General features: G+C 38.8%; 1 protein-coding gene across 2 annotated transcripts in view; it reads left to right on the top strand.

Moving 5' to 3' along the window:
• The first annotated feature begins 1,361 nt into the window (after positions 1 to 1,361).
• Positions 1,362 to 23,291, top strand: part of vldlr (very low density lipoprotein receptor) — a 60,565-nt gene continuing 38,635 nt past the window's right edge. For both annotated transcript variants that reach the window (XM_056403655.1, XM_056403654.1), the window contains exons 1-3: positions 1,362 to 1,885; positions 14,140 to 14,259; positions 17,546 to 17,668. In XM_056403655.1, coding sequence (XP_056259630.1) covers positions 1,813 to 1,885; positions 14,140 to 14,259; positions 17,546 to 17,668 — 316 coding nt within the window. In that variant the 5' untranslated portion in view covers positions 1,362 to 1,812. The remainder of the gene's footprint in view (positions 1,886 to 14,139; positions 14,260 to 17,545; positions 17,669 to 23,291) is intronic.

Here is a 23,291-nt window from a genome sequence, read left to right as displayed (position 1 = left end):
CTGATGGATTTAGTTTTTAGGTTTTTCGGAGTCATCTTTGCTATTGAGGATCCTTCTGGTGAGCCTGCAAATAATGATTTTCCACAGTTGTATTTCATAAGAGACTGGATTTCCAGCCTTTAAATCTCCAATCAGTATGTGTGTGTTAGTGTGTGACGGCAAGAAAGTGATACTGACAGTCAGAGAGAGACAGACAGACTTCCCCATACAGAATTGTACAGTGGTTTGTGTGTATGTTTTTTTCATGGCATGTAAAAATCTGGGACAGAATGGGCCTTGGGGTGTATCAGCAGCCATCAGCCATCACTGAAGATGAGGTTCAATCCTCTGATAAGAACTCTGGGAGCCTGTGAAACCTGGCAGCACGCAGCCCTCTGGAAAATCCAAAGGCCTGGTGATCAAAATGGGGAGAAATAGCATCAGACAGACAGAGCGAAGAAAATGTTGGAGTTGAGGTTGGCTCCAAGATTTGGTATTCACTCTTTGAAAAATGAGACATCTGCTCTTACAAAATGATCAGCAGTAAAACCAAAACTAAACATATGTTGCATCTGAAGTGAAGTGAAGGTACTTTAAGTCTTTAGTTGCCAAAATTATAACACATTTAATTTTCTATTACAATGAATGATGAGCCTCAGGTAACTGTGGCTTTTCTTATTTAGACGCAATGCATAATAAATCTAAACATATTGTTGCTTAGGTAAAAACTGGTGTGCCGTTTGAAAACAATCAAGGCTGTGCTCATATGTCCTGTTTAACTTGCTGTCAGTCATACAGTCAGGCACTCCTTGGAAATGTACAGAAATTAAATGAGCCATTATCCTGTAATTACCACATGTGGCCACAGTGGCCGCTGATCAGCTCAAGTTAAATGTGGATAATTCAATTTAGAAATAAACTCAAGGCATTAAAGAACAGATGTGAAGAGATGCGATGATGATTGTGATAGAAAGCTTAGTCTATCAGCTGATGGAGTTTAATATTAGTACGGTTTATTACAGATGTTTGGTTAAAGTTCACGGTTTTTTTTTATTTAGCAATGCCTGTTTGTGGTGCACTGCAACTGATCTTGAGTAACTGATAAATTAACAGATCTATCCATTTATTTTATACTCAACAAAAAACACTTTATTTCAATCTGTTCCCTGCATAATTGATTTTTTTTAATCGATCTATTGACTGATATTTAACCAGGATATATAGATAGAATTGCTTGACAGTGTCATTAGTCATAATTATTGTAATGTCTTTGTAATTTTTCCTGTAAGTATGTTTAAATAAAATCGAATTTTTATTTCATGCGGATAGTGAAGGGTTAACAACATGCCAAAGACAGACTGAAGGAGGAAAAAAAAATTCCCCTCAGCTGTGACGGGCTCTGTGTAAGTAGAACTGACAAACCGGTCACTGGAGCCGCTCGTTACCTTCAATTTTTAGGAAATGGATTTCAGCTCAAGAGGAGGGAACGGGAGCCCGGACGGCCCGCACGGCGCGTGGTTATAGAGCGAGATCAAAAGGAGCGTGGTCTGTGCGGCGGCCGCCTACGTTTTATTCTCACTGCTGCTCTCTGGACACAGTCCTCTGAAGCGCTGGCGTCGGCAGGAGCGGCCGTTCCCCGTCTTCTGTGACTGTTTGTCCGTGTGTGTGTGTGCGCGTGTGTGTGTGTATGTATGTATGTATGTGTGGTTTGCGCGTGAACCGGCAGCATCAGAGACCAGGCAGGCCAGCGCGAGCCAGCAAGAAAGACAGGCAGGGCAGAGAGAGGCAAACCCGCGAGCGCTCAGCTAGCAACCGTACGTTACACTGCGAGAGATGGTCACGTCCACCCCTGGGATCCTTCTGCTGCCGATGCTAATATGTCTCCAGCACTGCATTAATGTCCACGGTAAGTCTGTAGTCCTCTCTCTCTCTCTCTCTCTCCCTCTCTCTCTCTGTGTTTGTTCGCTTATGTGCTTTTGAGTGTGTTGAGGATTTCGGCTGTGGGAAACGCGCACTGTGTGTAGTGACGTTAGCTAACATTACCGAGCTGTACACCTGTCTTGGCTGATCCTTGAAGGAGTGACCGTGCTTGGCTACACCTTGGGCTAGTCAACCTTGCGCTGCTTCCTCGCAAGGAAAACCGTGAAATAACGTCTTTTGCGGGGTTAGAAGGGTTATTTTCTGCTTTTGTGTTTGCTTTAAATTTATTCATAAGGAGTGTTTTTCTCTTTTACATTAAGCGCTGCTTTAGCTTGGTGTTTTCGCTCAGTATTTGTGTTTCTGGAAATGAATTGAAGAGGGAAAAAATGGGAGGATGGAGAGGCCCGTTTGGTTTGTGTTGCTTTCTGTACAGCAAGTGCTTGTCGCCGCTCATTCGTGGCCAATTAGCCCTGCGGTCAATTAATTTCACCCTGAAAACGCGCAGCTCTTACGAATAAACCCCTGCTTCTTGAACTGTGTTGGCGTCTATGTGTGTCCTGATTTCCCATTCGCTTCCACTGTGGGATTCTCCTCTGCCATCACCACCCCCAGCGAGGTTGGTAATTTATTTATTTATTCCTGAAGTGGAAGCCGACAGAGAGATGGCAGGGAGAAAAAAGGGATTACAGTGGATTGATATGGAGCGGTAAAATTGACAACAGGGATAGTGAACAGCACCGCAGTCTCTGGAGGGTAGCAGCAGCTGAGGGCATGAACTGAGAGGAGTGACCGCGGCCAATTACCGACCGCAGGTGATCCCAATGAAGGCCTAATTATGAGCAGAGTGGCCGAGGTTAAGTTACTATCACCAAATGCTGGTACTTTTCCAATTAACAATGTTACAAAACAGAGAAGGGAATAAACATGTGCTGAAATGATTAGTGTAAAAACTGATTAGTGCTAATTTGATAAGATTGATCTTACTAAATAAATACTAGATATAACTTCTCAAATGTGGTGATTTGGTGCTTTTCCGTTTATTTCACACTTTTTTTCCCTCACTCTGGACTAAATGATTAATTGTAGTTGCAGGCCTATGGCATATCCTCCCATTGGAGAAACTTGAAGCAGTAAATGTTTGGGACTTTGGCTGTGGACTAATTTTTTCAGCATTAATTCATATGTTTATAATTTTTAATACTATACAGACTGCAAAATACAAAATTGTATTTACCTTATATTGCCAATCAGACACCAGCCATTCATGTTGTCAACTCGACCTTATTCAGGACTGTCATATTTAGAACTAAGCAAAAAAGACATGGTTTGTATTGATTGTAAATTGAAAATGCCTTTCTTGGTAAGGTAGGTTAAATTGTCTTTGTACTTGACTAACATAGTTACTCATCTTTTTAGCAACCTCTATGGCAAGATGAGTTACAGTGCATTGAGTTTGTTATTTCCATAACTAATTTCATGAGCTGCTCAGTGACTGCAATGTCGGAGGTCTTGCAGGACCGTGATACGTAGTATGACAGTTTTGGGTCAGGACTAGCTTCTGACATTGTGGAGGTTTCTTTCTGGCCTCAGGTACATGAAATATGTACATAACTTTGGCATAATTTTAGTAATGCAGTTACTAATCATTTAAACAGTAGTTTGCAGGGAGGTTAAATTATAAAACAGCTCAGAGAGGCAGAGAGAGCTGTGCTTGGCTGGTTTTGTCTTGCACTGATTTCAGTCTCTTGAATTCCCACCTACCGTGGAAAATGGCCTTTGGGGGAAACAGTGAATCAAAACTAGTGCTTGAAATGTGCACACACACCCGATAGCATACACCCACTACTGCCACCACCTCGCTCTTATTCTCAGCTCCAAACCAAACGCACATGTACACACACACAGATTGAGATTGTATGAGCCTATTTGAACAAGACGTCACGCAAATTAGATGGCAGCGAGAGCAACAGCATCAGTGCTGGCCTGATTAAAATGGATGTATTTTTCTTCCATGGTTACTGTGATACCATGCTAGACCCAGATCCTCGGCTATATGAGGAGGGGCTGCGTGGGGGTGCGCTTGGTTCTTGAAGTGGGCGGGGTGGTGGACAGGAGGAGGAGGAGGAGTACACTGCAACCATTTCTGTTACTGGGGAAAATTGCATTACCATGACCTCCAGTGTGACAGCATTTATATAACGCACAATGATCTACTATTTTGGGGGGGAGACGGTTAATTTGTAGCTCCACGTCTGTTGGATCTATGGTTTTAAACCCACGGTTACTATGAGTAGGTTGAATGATTGCCATTTAAAATGTGTAATTTCAAACTCATGGCTCAGTTAAGAGCTGTATCAAGATAATTGGCTTTTTAAGTTCATATAGACTTTGAACAACACATGTACGTGCATAACAGGGGCTTAAATTCTACACAGCATACTAGGACCACTGTTGGGTGGAGCAGATCTTTAGATTCCTGGAATTTCATCAAAATATCTTAAGATAAAATCCTAGTTTTATTTGATTATGTATTTCATATAGTCATGAGGAAAAAAATATTTAAAATGTATTATTTTGAGAATTACTCTGTCTTTTCAATAAAAATTAACTTACAGAACTGCACTAGTAGTAGTTATTCTCTCACAAAGGTAGAAATAGTGACATTTGTCTTAACCTTGTGAACCTAATGCAGACAAAGTGGTGAAAGCTTCCTCTGTGGCGGCAGTGAACAATGTGGAAAGTTTAGACTTTAAATGTCAGCTAAAAATTGAGTCTGACACTGCAGGGAAAAGGAGAATACTCCTGCACAGGTAATCCTAACCCTTTAGGTTGCTACAGAAGTCTGTTATTGTGCTGATTGGATCAAAGTGCAGGGTGTGCATTTTTCCAGACAGAAAGTCAATGGGTTTCTGTAGAGACACTGGAGTAGTAACCCAAGAGATTACACCCTTAAAGAAACAAAACACTGGAATATATCATTCCGTGCAACTTGGGTTCTCGGTTCCAGTGGTTTTGCATGTTGCAGCCCATTAACGACATCTCTGGTTAACCTTACACTACAGTAAACCACTTTGCAAACCATGCAGATTTCTAGATGTTTGTCCTACTGTTCTAGGCATCTGTTGGTTTCTGTTCAATTGAGAGGATTTCCTAGCTGGAATTTGCAGCCTAAGTGCCTAAGGAATTTTAAATCATGAAAATGAGAAATGAATAAACTGATTATCAAAATGTCCAGCGGATTTTCTCTAAACAACTTTGGCACTGAATGAAATGTATAACAAACTGTAATGGAATGGTCAGATTTTATTATTTACTTATTCTTTGATCAGAATAAAATCAAAATTTCAAACTTTTAATATTTTGTCGATTTCGGAGTCTATTTTTATTAAGGCAAAGTTTTAGAACGGCTGCTTGTTTTAACAGAGCTTTGCTTTTTTTAGTTAAATTAAAAATGGTTTTTAAAACACATATCTTAAGTTATCAAAGCATATAGGTACCAAAGCAGTGTATTGTATCAAAACTGCCTCAGGCTCTCTCCCTCTCCCTCCCCCAGTTAAACGTACGTCAGCAGTGAGCAGTAGGTCAGGCTGATGTGATGAGTCAGGGCTTCTACTGTTGATGTGAACCGTTTTCCCTCATTCAGCTCATGATGATGACTGGTGTGAGCACTTCTGGCTTACTATTGAATGATCATGTTTGATGCAGGTTGTTGCATTACTGTGGAGGTAATATTGTTGGAATTAAACTTGCAAGGCATAGAAAATCTGATTCTCCACTGGATATAAGGGGTCACACAGGGCCACAATAGAAATTCAGCTTTGCTGGTTTGTTTTCAAGATGTTTAACTTTTTTTTATTGAAGTTTTCTGTTTTTTTAGTTGGTGGGTTGACATGGGCAGCACAATGCAGTAACCAAAGAAGACCCTCCTCCCATGGCACATGTAATGGATTACATCTTAGTCATACACATTCATAGCTGTACAGTGCAATCCAAAATTATACCATGAATTCTACATTTATGAAGCTTATAATGTTCTGTTTTTGTGAGGTATGTTAATTCATCTATGTCATTGTAGTTTCTGTTGATGGGGTGATTGAGTTCCATTCTGCTCCCCTGTTAGTGGCTGAACAGTAACATCCCCCTTATGTATGTAAATTAGATGGAAAAACATTAGCAATTCTTTTCAGTCATCACGAACCAGCTTCCTTACTGGCTGCCAAAAAGACTTTAAAGAAATATTTGTGTATGTGGGATTCTTCCCAGCTTTAATGTGACAAAGGAGCAATCAACCTCTATTCCAAATAGTATTTTCATTATCTCTTTAGTGGTCTCCGTCCACTATGATGAAATTAAAGGACAAGACCACACTGCCTTCTCACCACAGCATGTTGTCCCTGAGAACCCTTTTGTATAAATTTCAATTTTTTTTCAACTTTTTTTTTTTTTTTTTTTTTTTTTTTTCCAAGGCCAGTGATATTAAGTCATTACTGACGGTAAAGCAAATGCATCACATCGCATGGTCTGAGTCTGTTCTGTTAGTTCAAACGTTTTTTCTTGACATACATACCTGGAAAAATTTGAGTCATAACATTTCATTCACATTTTTTGTATGCATGTGTTTTTCTGAATCCATGTCTTTACCCTTTTTAGCCACAGTACAGTACTTAGAATTCCTATCTATGATATTGTACACTGCAAATTTTGTGCACATACACAGTCCAGCCATATACTAGGTTTATACATATTCTTGTTACATATAAAACACAATTTGGACCATACATGTTTTGCCATTTCTGTAAAGGTTGGGTGCGAAATTCAGTTGTTGTTGTTATTGTTATTAATATTTTGCTTAGTTTTTTTACATTTTCATCTTTTTTATTTGACAGTTGGCAGTGAACAGGCAGATGGTAAATGGGGGAGGGAGAGGGGAGCATGATAACAAGAGGGGGCTAATATAATAAAGGTCTCTTGCTGGCAATGAACTGTAGACATTGCAGTAATGTGGCATGTGCTGTAACCATTTGCCTACCAGGCTGCTCCTCTTGGTTCATTCCTTATGCAAGTTAAAAGTGATTGTATCATGTGATCGGGCTGTATGATGCTTTAAATAGATTCTCCACAGTAACTGTTACATTGTAATATAGCATGACTGTACGCGACTGTGTACTTGTCTAGCTTGAGTTACATTCAGGGCACTTCTTTCGCCTTGTTTCGTTACTAAGTAGAAGGCCTTTTTCATGCAATAATTATAGCTTATTTATTCAGTTTAATAGAGTGGCATTTACAGTGGATATGGCTTTGTTAGATGAGTGTCACTGACTTTTTCTTCAGCTTCCTTGTCTTCACTCTACAACTGCTACTTGCATTAACACAGTAATCAAAGCTGACTAGTTATGTGGTCCCATGTGGTACAATTTGCTGGTTTTCTGTTTTATACCGTTGTAAATTGAATGTTTTATTGTAGCCTAGTAGCCCTTGCGTGTAGTTGCAGAGATGCATTACAGCTACGTCACAACCCATTAACACATAATTATGAATACAGCTTTAGTCTGTTAAATAAATTTAAAAAAAAATGAATTCTGTAATGATTAGTAGATTAGTCAATTGACAAAATATTAATCGTCAACTATTTTGGTGATTAATCAATGAGTCATTTATCCAGCAAAAATTCCCAAAATTTGCTGTTTTTTGTCTTCTGTCATTGTAAATTGCTTTGAGTTTTAGACTGTATCAGAGAAGTCACAGATGTCATCTTGAGTTCTGAAAAATTTTTTCATTGTTTTGTGATGTTTTATTAGCCTAAATTACCATTTGATTAATCAAAAATCATCAGACCAATCACTAGTAATCATAGAAGGAAATGTCATTCATCTCTTGGCAACTTGCTGTTTTTATCAACCTGATTTTACCAAAAACTAGATGTTTAAAAAAACAGTTGCACTTGTCATTACTCATTTTACATGTGCTTAAACCCCCTTGAGATTTCTCTATTGTTACTGTGTAAGTGATGGCAGAAAAAGTGTCATACAAACCACCTTGAAAATGTTCCTTTGCCCTTTTGGTTTGTTCTTGGCTTAAATGTATCTTTTATGAATATGTAGCGTTGATTTCTGGAGACTTGCACAACCATTGACGCACAAGAACGCAGGATCCGTGGGGTAGCCATCATGCGCAGACCAAGACAGAGTTAAGGCAGGTATATCTGAGACTTTAACAATCAGCCACATGTACTGCTTGATAAGCAGATTGGATGTTTATAAAAGACTCCAGATAAAAGTTGGCCACCCGCCCAGATAGCTGCCACAGCAGACGCACCTGAAAGCAACAGCCAGACTTTGTCAGGATTGGACTGATAAGTTTATAATGTCTTTTTATAACTATGACCTGGCTGAAGCAAATGAACTGAATGCCTTCTATAAACAGTTTGACAGCTGGGATTTCTCTGGTGAATGTGACCTTGTCCATGACAATATTGCTTTGGATGATGTCGATAGGATTGTGATAGAGTCTAGATCTGTCTTTAAGCAAATCAGTGTCAACAAGGACACAGGCCCCTGGAGTATATCTGCTTCTCTATTTAGAACGTGCAGAGGAATTGACACCGGCCTTGTGTCCCATATTTTAGAGGTCCTTAGATCCCACAGTGTACCAACACTGTGGAAAAGGGCCATCATCACACCTGTTGCTCAGAAACCACGTCCACAGGAGAACAATGATTCAGACCAAACTCTCTAACTTGAGTTGTAATGTGCATGGAGAAGTTGATAGTGAACCAGCAGGAAGTGGATGTAGGCCCTCAACTAGATCCTTATCAGTTTGCCTCCACGTGTTAGAGGCACTGATGACGCAATCAACAGCATGGTCCAACACATGACTGAACAGCTTGACAGTCCAAGGGCCTTTGCTAGAATGTTTGTAGATTCCAGTTCAGCTTTTGACACTTTGCAACCTCATATTCTCCTGAAGACACTGAAGATGAATCTCAGCTCATTTATTAACAAGGGATACCATTCATTTCTGACCCATTGCACCCAACAGGACAGGGTGAACATGACTTTGTCCAACAGTCTTACCATCAGAGGGATGCATCAGCTCACTAGTCCTGTTCACCCTATACAACAATGAATGCACACCGCATGCAGCACTACCCACACACATGAATACATTTTCTGATGACATGACTATCCTGGGTCTCATCTCAGTCAGAACCATATACAAATACAAGATCCAGAAATTTGTACAGTGGTGTGACAAGCACTTCCTTAATGTTAAGAAAATGGAGGACATGGTATTTGACAGCAAATGTGATGGTGACCGCTCACCAGTGGTTATTCATAACTACATAGGCCAGGTTGATTCTTACCTGGGTGTACACATTGACAACAAACTGACGTTCCCAGGTAGACACTGCTCAAGGGTTCAACAGAGATTCTACTTTGTCCGCAGATTGAGTACTTTTGGTGTTAACCAGAAAGCTTTGCTTATTTTCTACCATGGCATAGTTCAGAGCATCATTCTCTATTGAACTGCTTTGGCATACTTGGTGGTGTTTTCTCACCCTTAAAACTATGAAAATCTGGCAGCATCCCACCTCGCAGGATATCTTCAATGAAATAATCACTAGACAGGCCTAGAAGATCATTTCAGTCCCTCCACCCAGTGTACCAGCTTCTCTCCTCAGACAGATGTTTTAATGTGCCTAAGTGCAGACTGAGCGGTTTTAAGAACTCCTCTGTCCCCATGTCCATCAAAGCAGTTTTCAAAGTGTGAGGTTGCAAGAGAACTTCAGGGGAGGCAAAGCATGAGAAAAAATTAACTAGAGAAAAACATTTTTTAGTAACTACAGTTTGAGAATAAACAGTCTGGGGCGAGTAGAAAGCGGAGGTAGTACAGCGCAGCAAAGACGCAGGGCTCTGTCTTACACCTGGTGCAAGCAGAGCAAAATGCAATGCAAGTGTCTTTGCTAGTTTCAGACTGACTCAGTTGTCATTTTCCCATCCAGCACCCATGTTGTTTAAATTGCTAATACACTTGTGCTGTGGTCTGAAGTCAGTGGCGCAGTATTTTTCTGTTATTTTAAGGAGCATTGTCAAGAGAGTAATATGCGCTCACGTAGGCGGGGGCACAACACGTGGACGCTCTGGTTGTTACGCACTTGCAGAGTGAGATGAGAATGAGTTTCATATGTTTGGATAAGTCAGGTGAACATCAGAATACAGCCTCAGAAGGTTGGAGCTTCCTTAAGAGACGCACAGGGCTCTGCAGAGAAGTGTTCTTCCAACTTACAATATATGATCTGGAATTTTGTTCAAAAAGTTTGTTCAAATGTCTAAAAAATAAAGATGATGAAAACGTTGAGAAAAAGATGTTTTTAAAAAATTTAGACATACAGTGGAGTGGGAGTTGGGGCGCACTTTCCCACACTTTGAAAACCCATGCTCTAATTGATAAAGTAGCCAAAGATTAATTTTATTCATTACTTATTTATCTCACAGTTTCTCTTGTCCTTTTGTCAAAGTCTTACACAACAAGCTAGCCAAAAAATTCATTGCTTATCTTAACCTCACACTGTACTTATGTATTCTGGATGAAGATTAATTAGGATACATTGTATGGAGGGACTGTGCAATGGTTTGTGATTGGTGGTTGGTTAATGGTTTTAAAAAAAAAAAAAAAAAAAAAAAGCAGATTATTTTGTCTGATTTATAGGATGAATTGTGGCACATAATTGAAATGTTGATTACTTGTGCAGATCATGGGGCTGGTTAGCTATTGTTTCTGGCACCATGGCATTCGGTTTTTATTCTTCAAAATTACAAGATCTACCAACATACCAAATTTTTAAATTGGCCCATTGTGTCTCAAAAGTCTGTATCATCATAGAATCATAACAAGGTGCTGGAAAAGGCCCAACTTACATCAACAGTGGGATTCATGGATCAAAAGCTTGCAAAACTGTACTTCAATTAATGTCTTGTTTTTGGCAATGATTTTTAAACATCTCAGTTAATTCCCAAAGCTCCTCTGAGCTCAACCCACTGCATGCATGGCAGTGAGTCTCTTGAAGCACTTTATTTAATGAGTTTCTTTTTTGTTTTGATTAAAACAGGAAGGAAGTTTGATGCCATTCCTTGACTCATTTGAGTGTTTCCTCTTTTTCCAGGAAATGTGTTGGTCATGGTCAGATGTTAAACCAGTTTACAAAATGTTGCATTACACTTTGAGAAACAGAAGAAGAAATAAGAATTTTCATACCTCCATGGACTCTATATTTAAACTAGTGTGACCTGATTTTTGATTTCCCTGGCAACCCTCTTTGCTCAGGTCTATGGTAATCGCTGACTCCTCTGTTTAATTTTTTTTGTGGAAACAGTGCTCCCATATTATGATTATTTCCATTTGCAGTGGAGCCCAAAATAATGTTGCCCTTTTGAGATATTTATTTTGCAAGAAATGTTTTGTTTTTATATAGATTGGTTTCATGTGTAGAGATCATGCTGCATCAGGTAATGATGCATTTAGTTCACTTTGTTTACATTCATGAGACATGATGTTTCTAGTCGGTTCCAATTCCTATTGCCTTTCAGATTTATCACTGGACTGATGTATGAGCAACAAGTCATCTAAATGTTGAAACTTTTATTTGATAACAGTGTTGAAAAGGTTGGGTTATTCAATCAGTTGATCAATAGAAAATTGAAATCAAAGTTCCATCTTATTGAGGATTAGCTGCTTTTTTTTCTCTTCACTCACATTGAAAACCAAGAAAAATCAAGCAGTTGGAAGATGGCACTTTGGGCTCTAGGATGTTATAAGCAACTGTCCTCATTTTATTTTCTGACATTTTATTCTGAACAGTCTTTTAACTAATATAAAAAATAATCCAAACAAACAAACAAACATAAAAACCCAATAATTCAAACTGCAGTGTGAATTCCACAGTCCAACAAACAGGTTAGGTTGACTAGCTATTCTACATCACCTGTAGTAGTGACTGAGTGATTGTCCGTTCATACACTTCTGGTCAAAAGTTTTAGAACAACAAAATATTTCCAGTTTTTATTGGAATTAAACAGCCATCATTAGCTGCAGCACTGTTGGCTATTGATGCAGACCAACAGTTGACCTGACCTTACCGGTCAGAGGGTAACATGGTGAGCAGTATGAACTTTCCCTCTTAGAAAGGTTGTGCAGGGCTGTGGATGTACTTGAGCTGTGTTTTCAGTATCCCTCTCCCAATTTCAGTCTGCACATCAGTGGTTATTTGTTGGATGGTTTAATGCGCAGTGCTCCACTTGTTCTGATTTAAAATGCAAGTAGGTAAGCTGTTATCCATTCTGCCTTGATTGTGGTGATTGGAATGGTAATGTGGATAAAAGGTCAGTGTTATCTTTTGTAACATGACTGTGGATTAAGTACAGCTGGTGTAGTCTTGGTTGAATGGAAGTCTGCAGGCTGTTGGCATGGTTAGCTGAGTATCACCACCTCCTGTGCTGTGAAGTTGTATCAGGCATAGAACGCTTTCAAGGACCTTTCCTGTGTGTCTGCGCATTCTTCACTTCTGTTCAGCATCTCTGTTGATTGTTTGTAGAGTCCCCATTGGGCAAACGGACCCAGTTTGAATCCAACATAAAGGCATGATGAACAATATATAGAAAACTGGAATTCATGTTACCATTTACCTTTTGTGAATTACCCTTTTCTTTGATTATTCAGTCTATGAAATGTCAAAACTAATGATGAATCCCATCACAATTTCTCTGAATTAAAGGTGATGTCTTTAAAGCACCTTTGTTTATCAACACAAAACTAAGCAGTCGCTGGGAACCTAATTATTGTGTAAATTGACTGCAAAATACAAAACATTTATTTATATACTGAATATCGGATATCATCCGCTCACATTGTAGCTGTGGCCGGTTAGGAACCTCCAGCATATTAACATGTCTGTGGATTCATTTTAAAATTTCAGTGCAATTTCATTCATGCAGGTCTGAAGTCATATGTTGCTGCCACAGTAGCAGAAGCTCCTCAGGTTCATATCAAATCAGTGGGGGGCGTTTCTCTCCTCAAGGAGCAGCTGACCCACTTAAAATAGTTTCCTTTTATAATGGCATTCAGTGACTAAATGCAGTTTATAGAGGCTTTTTCCATCATGGAAAGAATATAATTTTACAAGACTATGCAATCTGTTTAGCCTGAAACTGTTGTTTTGAATTGATGTTTCCCATTTTGGCACACACCATAAGTTATGAAAAATAGTGACCTTTTCATGGAAAGTAGTTGACCTCTCAGTGGCTCAGCGATTCAGCTGGAACTGCAACCTTTACTGGGCTTCTATCATTTCTCTGTACTCCATTTACCCACCTGGACATGCAGTCCAGACTAAAGTGAGCATCAAGGTCAGACGGTGTTATTTTAAGACCTGGAGTCGTCACTACCTTTACTACAACTGCACACTGTCCTAGAAAGTAGTGCTTGCTGCACAGTCTGGAAATCCAGTTTTTCTTTTGTTGAAGGGGAAATAAATCTTGGGACAGTTTCACTTCCTTCAGCAACAAATCCCATTGTCGTTTTATTTTTTTCACTGTAGTTTCACTTCCTTCAGCAACAAATCCCATTTTCATTGTCATTTTCTACATGTTTGCTGTAAGACAGTTGAGGAGTAAGGATTCAGCATTACATTGCAATTAGCAAATCAATTGGTTGGTGAATAAAACAGCAGAAAATACTCAAAACTGCCCAATGCAAGTTCTCAGAGCCCAGTATGCCGTTTTCAAATGTCTTATTTTGTCCAAACAATAGTTCAGAACCTTAGGCTGTTTACTTCACTTGTTTAATAAATTAAAGCAGGAAATGTGAGTCCAGACATCAGCTGTGGGTGTCTGTGCAAACACGGTATCATTCAAGGAAGGTTTTTCTTTCCTGTTCATTATGTTCATAGAGCTGTATAGGAAATGTGAAATAAGTTGGTGGAGAGAGGAGAAGAAATTAAACTTTCTGCTGGAATCCAACATGTGGAGCTGGCGTGTCTCCACAGTGGCTCAGTGGTGGCTGCTCTCAGTGCCAACTAGCTCTGTTTAAAACAATTTGTTTTGAAATTACAGCTCTGAGGGGAACCCTGCTAGGACGAAACAAAAAACTAATTGCATCGAAACAGTAAATGATGATTATGAAATGATATGGGACTATATTCACTTCAGTCTTCCTCATAGCACATCTGTCTTTCTTCCTCTGTAGGTACAAAGACAGAATGTGAGGCCAGCCAGTTTCAGTGTGGAAACGGTCGCTGCATCCCGTCCGTCTGGCAGTGTGACGGAGACGAGGACTGCACCGATGGCAGCGACGAGAACTCCTGTGGTGAGAAAATAAACACACACTGATGTCACACAGCACACACACACTCTGAACACAAAGAGCTTGAATGTCAGGATTGAGTACTGTCTGTGTTGAGTAAAGCAACATAGTCTGTGAATAATTAGAGGTAGATGGTTTCCAAATGTAGCTTACAGTAACACAGTAATTACAGTCTGAACTTTAGACTGCATGTCTACTGTAAAACACTCAGGTCATCATCTTTCACGTCCACTGAAATGAGGAAATTTCTTTTTCCCTTACAAGATAGTTACAGATAACTTTTGTTATATTTCTGTCACTCTATGGATAAAGGTAGTTATAATTTATCTTTTTCTTAATGTCAATGAGTCTCTTGAAAACATCAAAACAAGCACTAAATGGATCTCCCTAACAAGTATTATGAGTATCTAAAGCCTGACATATCTTATTCCTCTGGGCCATTGAGCTCCATTGACACATCACTGACCCACATTGTCATCAAAATGCCTTTTTCTCAATTGTTAACCTCCTAAAAGTCCTGACAGTCCGTGTTAGTTAGGATGATACTGTCTTTGCTTTTCTCTCTGTAAGTATCAGTTGCCATTTTCATTGCTCCTGTGCAGTATGTGGGCTGTAAATGTACTGTACTTGCACAGTTAATGTAGCCTTTGATGGAGAGTGGGCAGAGGGATGACAATCCATCTTGGTTACAATTAAGTTGTTCTTACTGTTTTAGTGCCAAAGTGAACAATATGTAAATAAAGTTGGAAAAACGGTCTGAGTTGTATCTTGAAAGGTCACACACAGGGTGCCAGATTATCTTTTTACAATGGTAGGACTGGTGCCAGTGGAGTTTTTCCCTCCAGTTACTGACTCTGGTACTAAATTTGGAATTTGCTGTTTGTCATTAAGCTCCCCATCCTTACCACCAGCTTGGCTAAAATTGATGCAAATATCTGTTAAGAATGAAAAAGCTGCAGCAAAAAATTGTGATTCATCCGACTTCAGATCAGTATTGATACACAGGACTCCTACATTTAAGTAAATACTGCTGTAGTTGGCTATGACTTGTTGCAGGACTCCAAATGATGTTATTTGACTGGCAGCTAATCTATTGATTTATTTTTCCTGATTCATTTTGTCTGTACTGCAAGAAGATAAGTTAAACCCATTACAAGTCACAATTGCAAGATGGGGTGTTTTGTTTTTGGTCTGAACAACAGTCCAAAACTCAGATATTCATTTCATGATGACTTGTCTTTGGGTGGATGTCTGCACATTTAATTTCATGTAAAGCACATTCAGTTTACTAACAAATGCATTTTAATTGAAGTATTCACTCTCTTCTTTTCAAAAACGGACTGATTTAGTGAATAAACCACACACTCTGGATGAACTCATACATCTGTGTGCTGTAGGCATGACAATTATCATACTGTACAGTCGTTATACAGACTAGCATATACAGTCAAACACAACATATTGTATGGTTTTCATTTGGTTTCTGTTTCCACAGACACACTACTTCCAATTCACTCACATAGATGTTACATGACAGATGTCACGTTAACTTGGCCCCACCATAAACCTTCCCAGTATCCTTTGGGATAGAATGACCTGGTGATGGGAAGATAGAAGTTACAGCAGAGGCGTGTGCGTGCGTGCGTGCGTGCGTGTGCGTGTGCGTGCGTGTGCGTGTGTGTGTGTGTGTGTGTGTGTGTGTGTGTGTGCGTGTGTGTGTGTGTGTGTGTGAGAAATTACACATCTTCTTTCTCCATTTTCTTTTGTCGCTCATCTATCTGGGTCATATGGTACTGGGAGGGAGAAAAGAACTGAGAGAGAATGAAAGAGGGAAATGGAGAATAAGGTTGAGCGATTGGATATATAAATCGGGTATCAGTGATTGGCTGAGTCCATTGCTGGTTGGGTATTTTCTGATCGATTGGTGGTGAAAAGCAGTACATCATATTTGAGAATAAGACCTAAAACTCGATGTGCAGTTGTGAACCCTGATCGTTTAATAGCATTTGTTTGTTCATTTGTAAGGTGCACTAGAGGTAGCTCCTTCATTTGACACCGTCTGACTTTTTCAGCTGTCCAGCCTGTATTCACAGCTTATTGATTATTAAAGATCTCAAGGTGATTTATTTTATTTAATTGAAGAAGAGTAGCCTACAGGCTATAATCTTTCAGTATTAGATTTTCACATTAAAGACCATGGATGATAGACGATGAGGTGAAGGCAGATTTATTCAGAATACACACGTCTAAGTGAATATATCGGTAATTGCATGTTGTTGGACTGATGGTGGCCGGCCACCGCCCAACCCCAGTAGAATAAAAGAACAGAAGGCGATTGTAAAGTATAAATATAATGGTTCACGTCCACTGAAATGGTTGAGTGACGTGATAAGGATGAGAATCCAAAATTAATTCATAAAAAGGAAGGTTACGGACTTAATGCTGTCGTGGCTTAAACTGGAGTTCCTTGTTTCTCAAGTACATATTTGTATTCTGGTCAGAGGGACTGAGGACAGGCCTCAAGGGTACACTCAAATCCTGAATGGACATGGAGGTAGAGGGCTGTAATTGTGTTATAGATTGTTTAGAAATCTGTTAAAAATCTTGAAACACTCCAGCTTCTATTTTCTTGACAACCCATCAGGACAACTTTCTCAAGTTTGAATTAAACTGTTGCTTCATCCCTCCACGTCTCGTTCTCTTGATTTGAACAAGACCAACAAACCTTTGTAGCGTTTACAAAGTATTGATATTAATAATTCCAAAATTATAACTTACATAATTAACGGTATCTTAATAAGCTGTAGGAGGTGAAAGGTTTAGTTGGAGTTGGATCATTTACTTTGCAGCTTTACTCTGGCACAGGCATACAACGGTGTATTCACTTGTGATTTCACTTCATCCTGAAATGAAATCCCAGAATGTGAAGAAATGTTTTTGTTCTTGCCATCTCCCCCCTTTGATGAAAAATAAATGCAGCAGACAAATCTCCAGAGGATAATTTTAAAAGCAATTTCAATGCAAATGTTGAGTTTGTGCTTTTCTTAATCAGGAGGCAGGAAATTGTAAACTCATGACCATTCCATCTGTGAAAGAAAGAATCTTGGGTTGGGTGTACTGCGATTCATATTCATTAGGTGTCTGAATGTGGCTTTGGTCTTTCTCTTCTTCCCCTCCTATTATTCATGCGTGTTTCTTTAATGTGAGATGTTTCATTAAAGAACATGGAGCCTGTGTGTGTGGCTCTCTCTCCTCTATAATAAATCTTCTCTTTTCTCTCCCACTCCAGTTAAAAAGACTTGTGCAGAGGTGGACTTTGTGTGTCAGAACGGCCAGTGTGTCCCGAAGAGGTGGCACTGTGATGGGGAGCCGGACTGTGAGGACGGGTCAGACGAGAGCTTAGAAATCTGCCGTGAGTAGATGGGTTTCCTCTCTGACGAACTTCCTACTGACGCCAAGTCAGATTTTGTTCCAGGAATGTGTTGATGGAAGTAATGTTAATTTTGTCCACTCTGTATTTATTTATTTATTTTTCTCAATTTAGTCATAGTCTTGGTCCTGTGTCCAATATCCTTGATAGTTTTTATATTATAATTGTATATTATATTATTATTTATATTTAGTCAACTGCAAACCTGGACAATTTAGTCTTATTTTAGTCAAAGAAAACCACAACCATTTTAGTTTATTTTTAATCAATGAAAACATTTTGTCTTCTTTAAGCATCAGATTACAATGAATATTTTTTTTTTCATTTTAGTCAGTTATTTTGCATAGGATTTTAGCTTTTGATTATCTGATGAAAAACACGGATTTAATGAGTAACTACTGCTATGTTACTCAGAGTCCTCACTGTACTCCTCGCTGTGCTCATCGTGAGCTGCTGGCTGGTACAGTCCTAATGTGGTGCGCAACACAGGAAGCAATTATCAATGCATTGGGAAAAAATCTAAGAAATCTAGAGACTAGGAACTTGCCATTCAGCTTTCAAAGGAGAACCTTTTGTAAAGCATGGAACTATCAAAGTATTATTATAGCCTTAATTTCCTTAAGAGATTATTTCCAACTATTTAAGTTTTGAGTGCCAGTGTTTCCCATACTTTGATTTATTTCTGGCAGTCCACCACAATATCAACATTGATAGCCATATATTGATTGATAAATTTATTAATTTTTTTACCATTTCAAATGAGTAAAATCTTATTTCATTGTAGAGATGTGTGCAGCATATTGATTCACTCAGTGGAGTGACCTGTGGCCTTTGAAAAAACTTTTAGCGTCCATGTCTCTCTCTTTACTGGCCCTGTTTGCGTGCCCCTCATTCAGGGTTTGCAAGAGAACATGTCATCCAGTGCTCCAGTGTGGCTCATTGACATGTTTTTAATAGATTAACAATGGACCTCTGACACACACACACACACACACACACACACACACACACACACACATATATATATATATATATTAAGCAATAAACAGCAAGTACAAACTGACCTAAAAACAGTTTATCCAACCTATTTAGGCTCACATCGTTGTGTCACTGATATGTAGTGAATATAATGGTGAGTAAAATGTAGGCTAATTGTTCTGAGTGTGTACTGGTTTTGTATTGGTGACTGCTGCTGTGGGACGATGACAGACTTTAACTTGTACTGCAGCAGTTTTGTAACATTTAACATTTTAAGACACATGGTTAATTACTGTAAGTCTGCTTAACAAACAGCTTTGCAGTTTTGCAAATGTCATTTTGAACTATCAGAGTGCGTTGTAGAAACTGTGCTGTTTTTAACAGTATCTCAAACTGCTGCACAAATTCATTGAGGCACTTAGAAGCAGGGAGGGGGGCTCCCCTGTGAGTGGCCCTGTCAAATAAATAAGTTGTTTAAGTGGAACTAAAGAGAGCTGCTGAGCTTTAAATGGTATAACTGTGATGTGAGGTCTCACTGAGGTGCTTGTTGGAATCAAAGAGATTAAGGATGATAGAAAGTGTTTATACTGAAGTCGCTTTTTAATGAGAATCTCATCTGCGCTGCCTTCACTGTGCCGGCATAAAGACAAATGGACTTTGGCGTCTCCTCAGCTACAGAGATAAACATCAGAGGAAAGACGAAGACGCTTCATCAAACACATGTTGGTTTGATGTTTGCTGTGCTTCCTGAAATCATCCTGAATGTCAATAAAGTCAATGATGAATCCTCAGGTCTATTCCCAGCATCAAGACAGCAAGGTACCATGAAGTGCAGAAACAGGCTTGCTGGAGGGTTGACGAGACATTTAGCACCTCTTTCTTTCCATGTCTTAGCAGTGAACAAACTCCCAGCAGCTGTTTATCAAATCCGATTTTAGTCATAAAGTACTTTTTTCCTTCGGTTCTTAAGCTTTACTGTGAGACTTTGCAACAAGATAGAAATCTTAATCAGCTGGATGAGCTCACAGCAATTTGAAATAAAACAAAGCAACATACTATAATGTCTTCTATTTAAATCATCTTATTTACAGTGACACAAGTAACGGTTTAAATGACTTAAAAAGATAAAAGCTGCGAGGTGAAAGAAGATTGGTCAATTAAAACAAGTATATACAAGTACAACTATTTAGAGATACAGGATACAAATACGAAAGAAAAATTTGTTAAAAGGGGTACAAGCAGAAGCCATATGTTTTGTAATCATGAATTTAAATTGACCAAGGGTTATGAAAGAATACATTTTTAGGATGCTTTGGAAGGCATTTCAGGCAGATTGTCCAAGCTCAGTACAGACTTGAGGGACTTGCAGTAAAGGCCACTCATTACACTGAGTTTGATATGGCCCAGAGCACCAGTCTATTACAGAGCTGATATAAGATGGCAGCTTCCCATTAAGATCCTTGTAGATAAACGAATACATGTTATCATGTCTTTCACACAGAGAAGACCACCTAACTTTTTCATACAGGATGCAATGATGAGGACTATAAACATCACCAGTAATAAACCCAAGGGGCAGTGTGATAAGAAGCATCCAAGGGTTTAAGAGTGGAGACAGAGACATGCCTATAAATTATATCACTGTAATCCTTCACAGAGAGAAATATGACTTTAACAATCCTTTTCCTCCAAAGCAAAGGAAAGTAAATTCTTGACAAGATTGTCTTCAGGATATTTAAATGTGAATTTGTCATCTATCCAAATACTAAGGTATTTATATTCTGTAACTCTTTCAGTACTGAATCCTTGTCCTGTAGAAACATGAAAGATTTTTTTTTTTTTTTACCATAATCTCTAGCTTTAGAGAACAACATAACTTGGTTTCATGTGCATTCAATACACTTGTATTGGATGGAGACCGTGAAAGGAATGTTGCAGGCTTTCCAAGGATACAGTGCATTCAATGTGATATTTCAGTTTTTCATTTTAATTTATAAAGTTTAAAATTCTTTTCAGTTTGTCATTATGTGATATTGAATATAGATTGATGTGGGTGAAAATTTCTTTTTTTTTTTTTTAATTTTAGTAGAAGGCTGCAACATTACAAAAAGTGAAGGGGTCTGCATATTTTCAGTGCACTGTAGCTGAACAGAGTCGACAACACAATATTGTATCATCTGCGCATGGCAGCAGAAATGTTATTGATATAAATTGTAAAAAGAACTGGACCTAGAACTGAACCTTGTGGAGCATGCTTATTTATTGATATAAACTCTGAGCGAATAGTTCCCAAGTTCACTGTCTGCTGCTGATCAGACGGGTTATTCAATGAGTGCATGACCACTCAAACTAAAATCAACATTACCTCAAATATGTAGATGCAAAGAATGATGAACTGTGTGATATGCCTTAGAGAGGACCACAAAGATGGCAGCACAATGTCTTTTTCTCATCCAAGGCATTGGCAATGTCATTCACAACTAAAGTGAAGGCTGGAACATAGGCCTGAACCCAAATTGACGTCAGCTCAGAATAGAGTTTGTGGTATTAAATTCCTTGAGTTGATGATTTAAAGTGACACTAGAGTTTTAGCTAAACAGAACAATATGAATATTGTTTCTATAGTTATTTGGATTACTCCCTTTTGCAAGGGGACAACGTAAGCGGTTTTCCAAGCTCTGGGAGCAAAACCAGTAGAAATAGAAAGGTTAAAAATGCGAGTTATTTGCTCAGCAGTTATAGAGCAGAAAGATGTTGTTTGTTGACAAGAATATGGGTGATAGTTCAGGATTAAACTGTGGGCTCAATCTATTTTTCACTCTGATCCTTTTAAGAGGTGCATGGTCATTCATGACAGAAAGGAATGATTTTGTAAAAACAAATCTAAAGCTTATTCAACATCAAGAATTCTGGATGTAAGATGAATTCACTGTTGGAGGTAAATAATCCCTTATAATTTGTGATGAAGATCTTCAGCTGCGTGTTCCACAATAGGATAATGATCACTAAGTTGAAAACATCACTTGCAATGATTTTGTCACACCTGCTATAAAAATTTGTCAATTAGAGAAGATCTTCAAAGGTTCTTTAGATTAGGCCTGGTGGACTCATTGATCAGTTGAGATAAATTAAGGCTAGAGGAAGCCTCCTTTAAATAATCAGAAGCATTAGTTAATTAATCAGTGTTGAATAACCAGAAGCATTAGTCGCCCAATCAATGTTACAATCTCCCAAGACTATCATTTCCCAGTTAGTATACCTAGAGAGTGACTGCCAAATATTAGTAGACCTAGTTTCAGCTGAAGGAAGTTTATAAATCCCAGTGAATACAATGGAATTATTAGACCCACAAACAGCATGTAGAGGGCAGGGGTGTAAGGAGGGTGGGAGGTGAGGCAAACTGTTTGTAAATGGGGCACTGGAGAAGAAATAGGTGTGACCATTCAGGGAGAGAGAAGACTCGCTGAAAACCTGTTCCTTCTGCCACTGGTCACAACGGGAATGGAATTTGTAACTTACCTGAGTATAGACAATATCTATGGAAAATTATTAATATCCTTAAAGACATTATATAGGTTGATATACTGTACAGTATTAAAAAGTGAAAATTGCTCTTAAAGTACACACAAAGAAAGTTCAAGACTTTTCGTAATCCTGAACAATATTTTGTACATAAGCTCATGACAACAAACTCCTCTAAACACTGACAAAGGATAAGTAGAGGGTCTGGCTCTGAGTAAATCAATGAAGCATTACACAATACTACACAATATATCTATTTAACTATGTTATTCTCGGTCTTCATTTAAACCCTTTGGAATATGGTTTATCCTTTTTATTTATTGCCACTCGTGACAGTTTTTGACTTGACAACTGGACCCACATTTTGTAAATGATACATACTACTAGAGATAACTTTCTTTCTGGAAAATATTGGTGAAGAATATTTACTAATATGAAGGTCTTGGGATTCTGGGAAGGTTCAGTAAGAACTTTGTTTTGTGAAATCTAACATGACTTTCCAGAAAGAGGAGGATAGAATGGAAAAGAATATGAACAAATACAGAAATATTACAACAAACTCTTGAGCCAGACACTGAATATGAAGTAGAGCCTTGGAGTTATCCACACTTCATCTCAGTGTTTGTGAAGTGATATTTGCCAGGGCAGCACAGGTGTGTGTAACGGGGTTAGACTCCAGCTCTGCTTTTTCACAGTGCAGTCCTCTTTGGTTTTTGCTGCAGTGTGTCAACACAGCAGGTTGAAACCTGAAAATAATACAAAAATAAATTCTTTACCTCTGGCAGAAAAGAAAACAACACTACATCTTAGAGTCGGGGCAAATCCCTGCTGCACTCTTGGATGGGGATCTGTGCTGCTCTCTGCCAAAATGAGAGCGATGCTGTTTGGGGAGTTGATGAAACACCAGAGTTATTCAAAGCTGTTAGCTGTGTGGTGTTGCCAAGGCCCTACTGTGTTGTTGCAGTGTAAGAAAGACAAAAGAAAGTGGGTAAGGTGCAAATAAATCTGCTGCCGGATGAGCCTAAACAGTGGGATATTAAAGTAGCATTAGTAGTGAATTACTATTCTGCAACTGTAGTTTCCACTCCAGACAATGAATGGAGCT

The sequence above is a fragment of the Seriola aureovittata genome, chromosome 18, assembly GCF_021018895.1.
Source record: "Seriola aureovittata isolate HTS-2021-v1 ecotype China chromosome 18, ASM2101889v1, whole genome shotgun sequence".
Lineage (NCBI taxonomy): Eukaryota > Metazoa > Chordata > Actinopteri > Carangiformes > Carangidae > Seriola > Seriola aureovittata.
The sequence above is the reverse complement of the archived record's forward strand: the minus strand, read 5'-3'. Positions and strand labels throughout refer to the sequence as shown.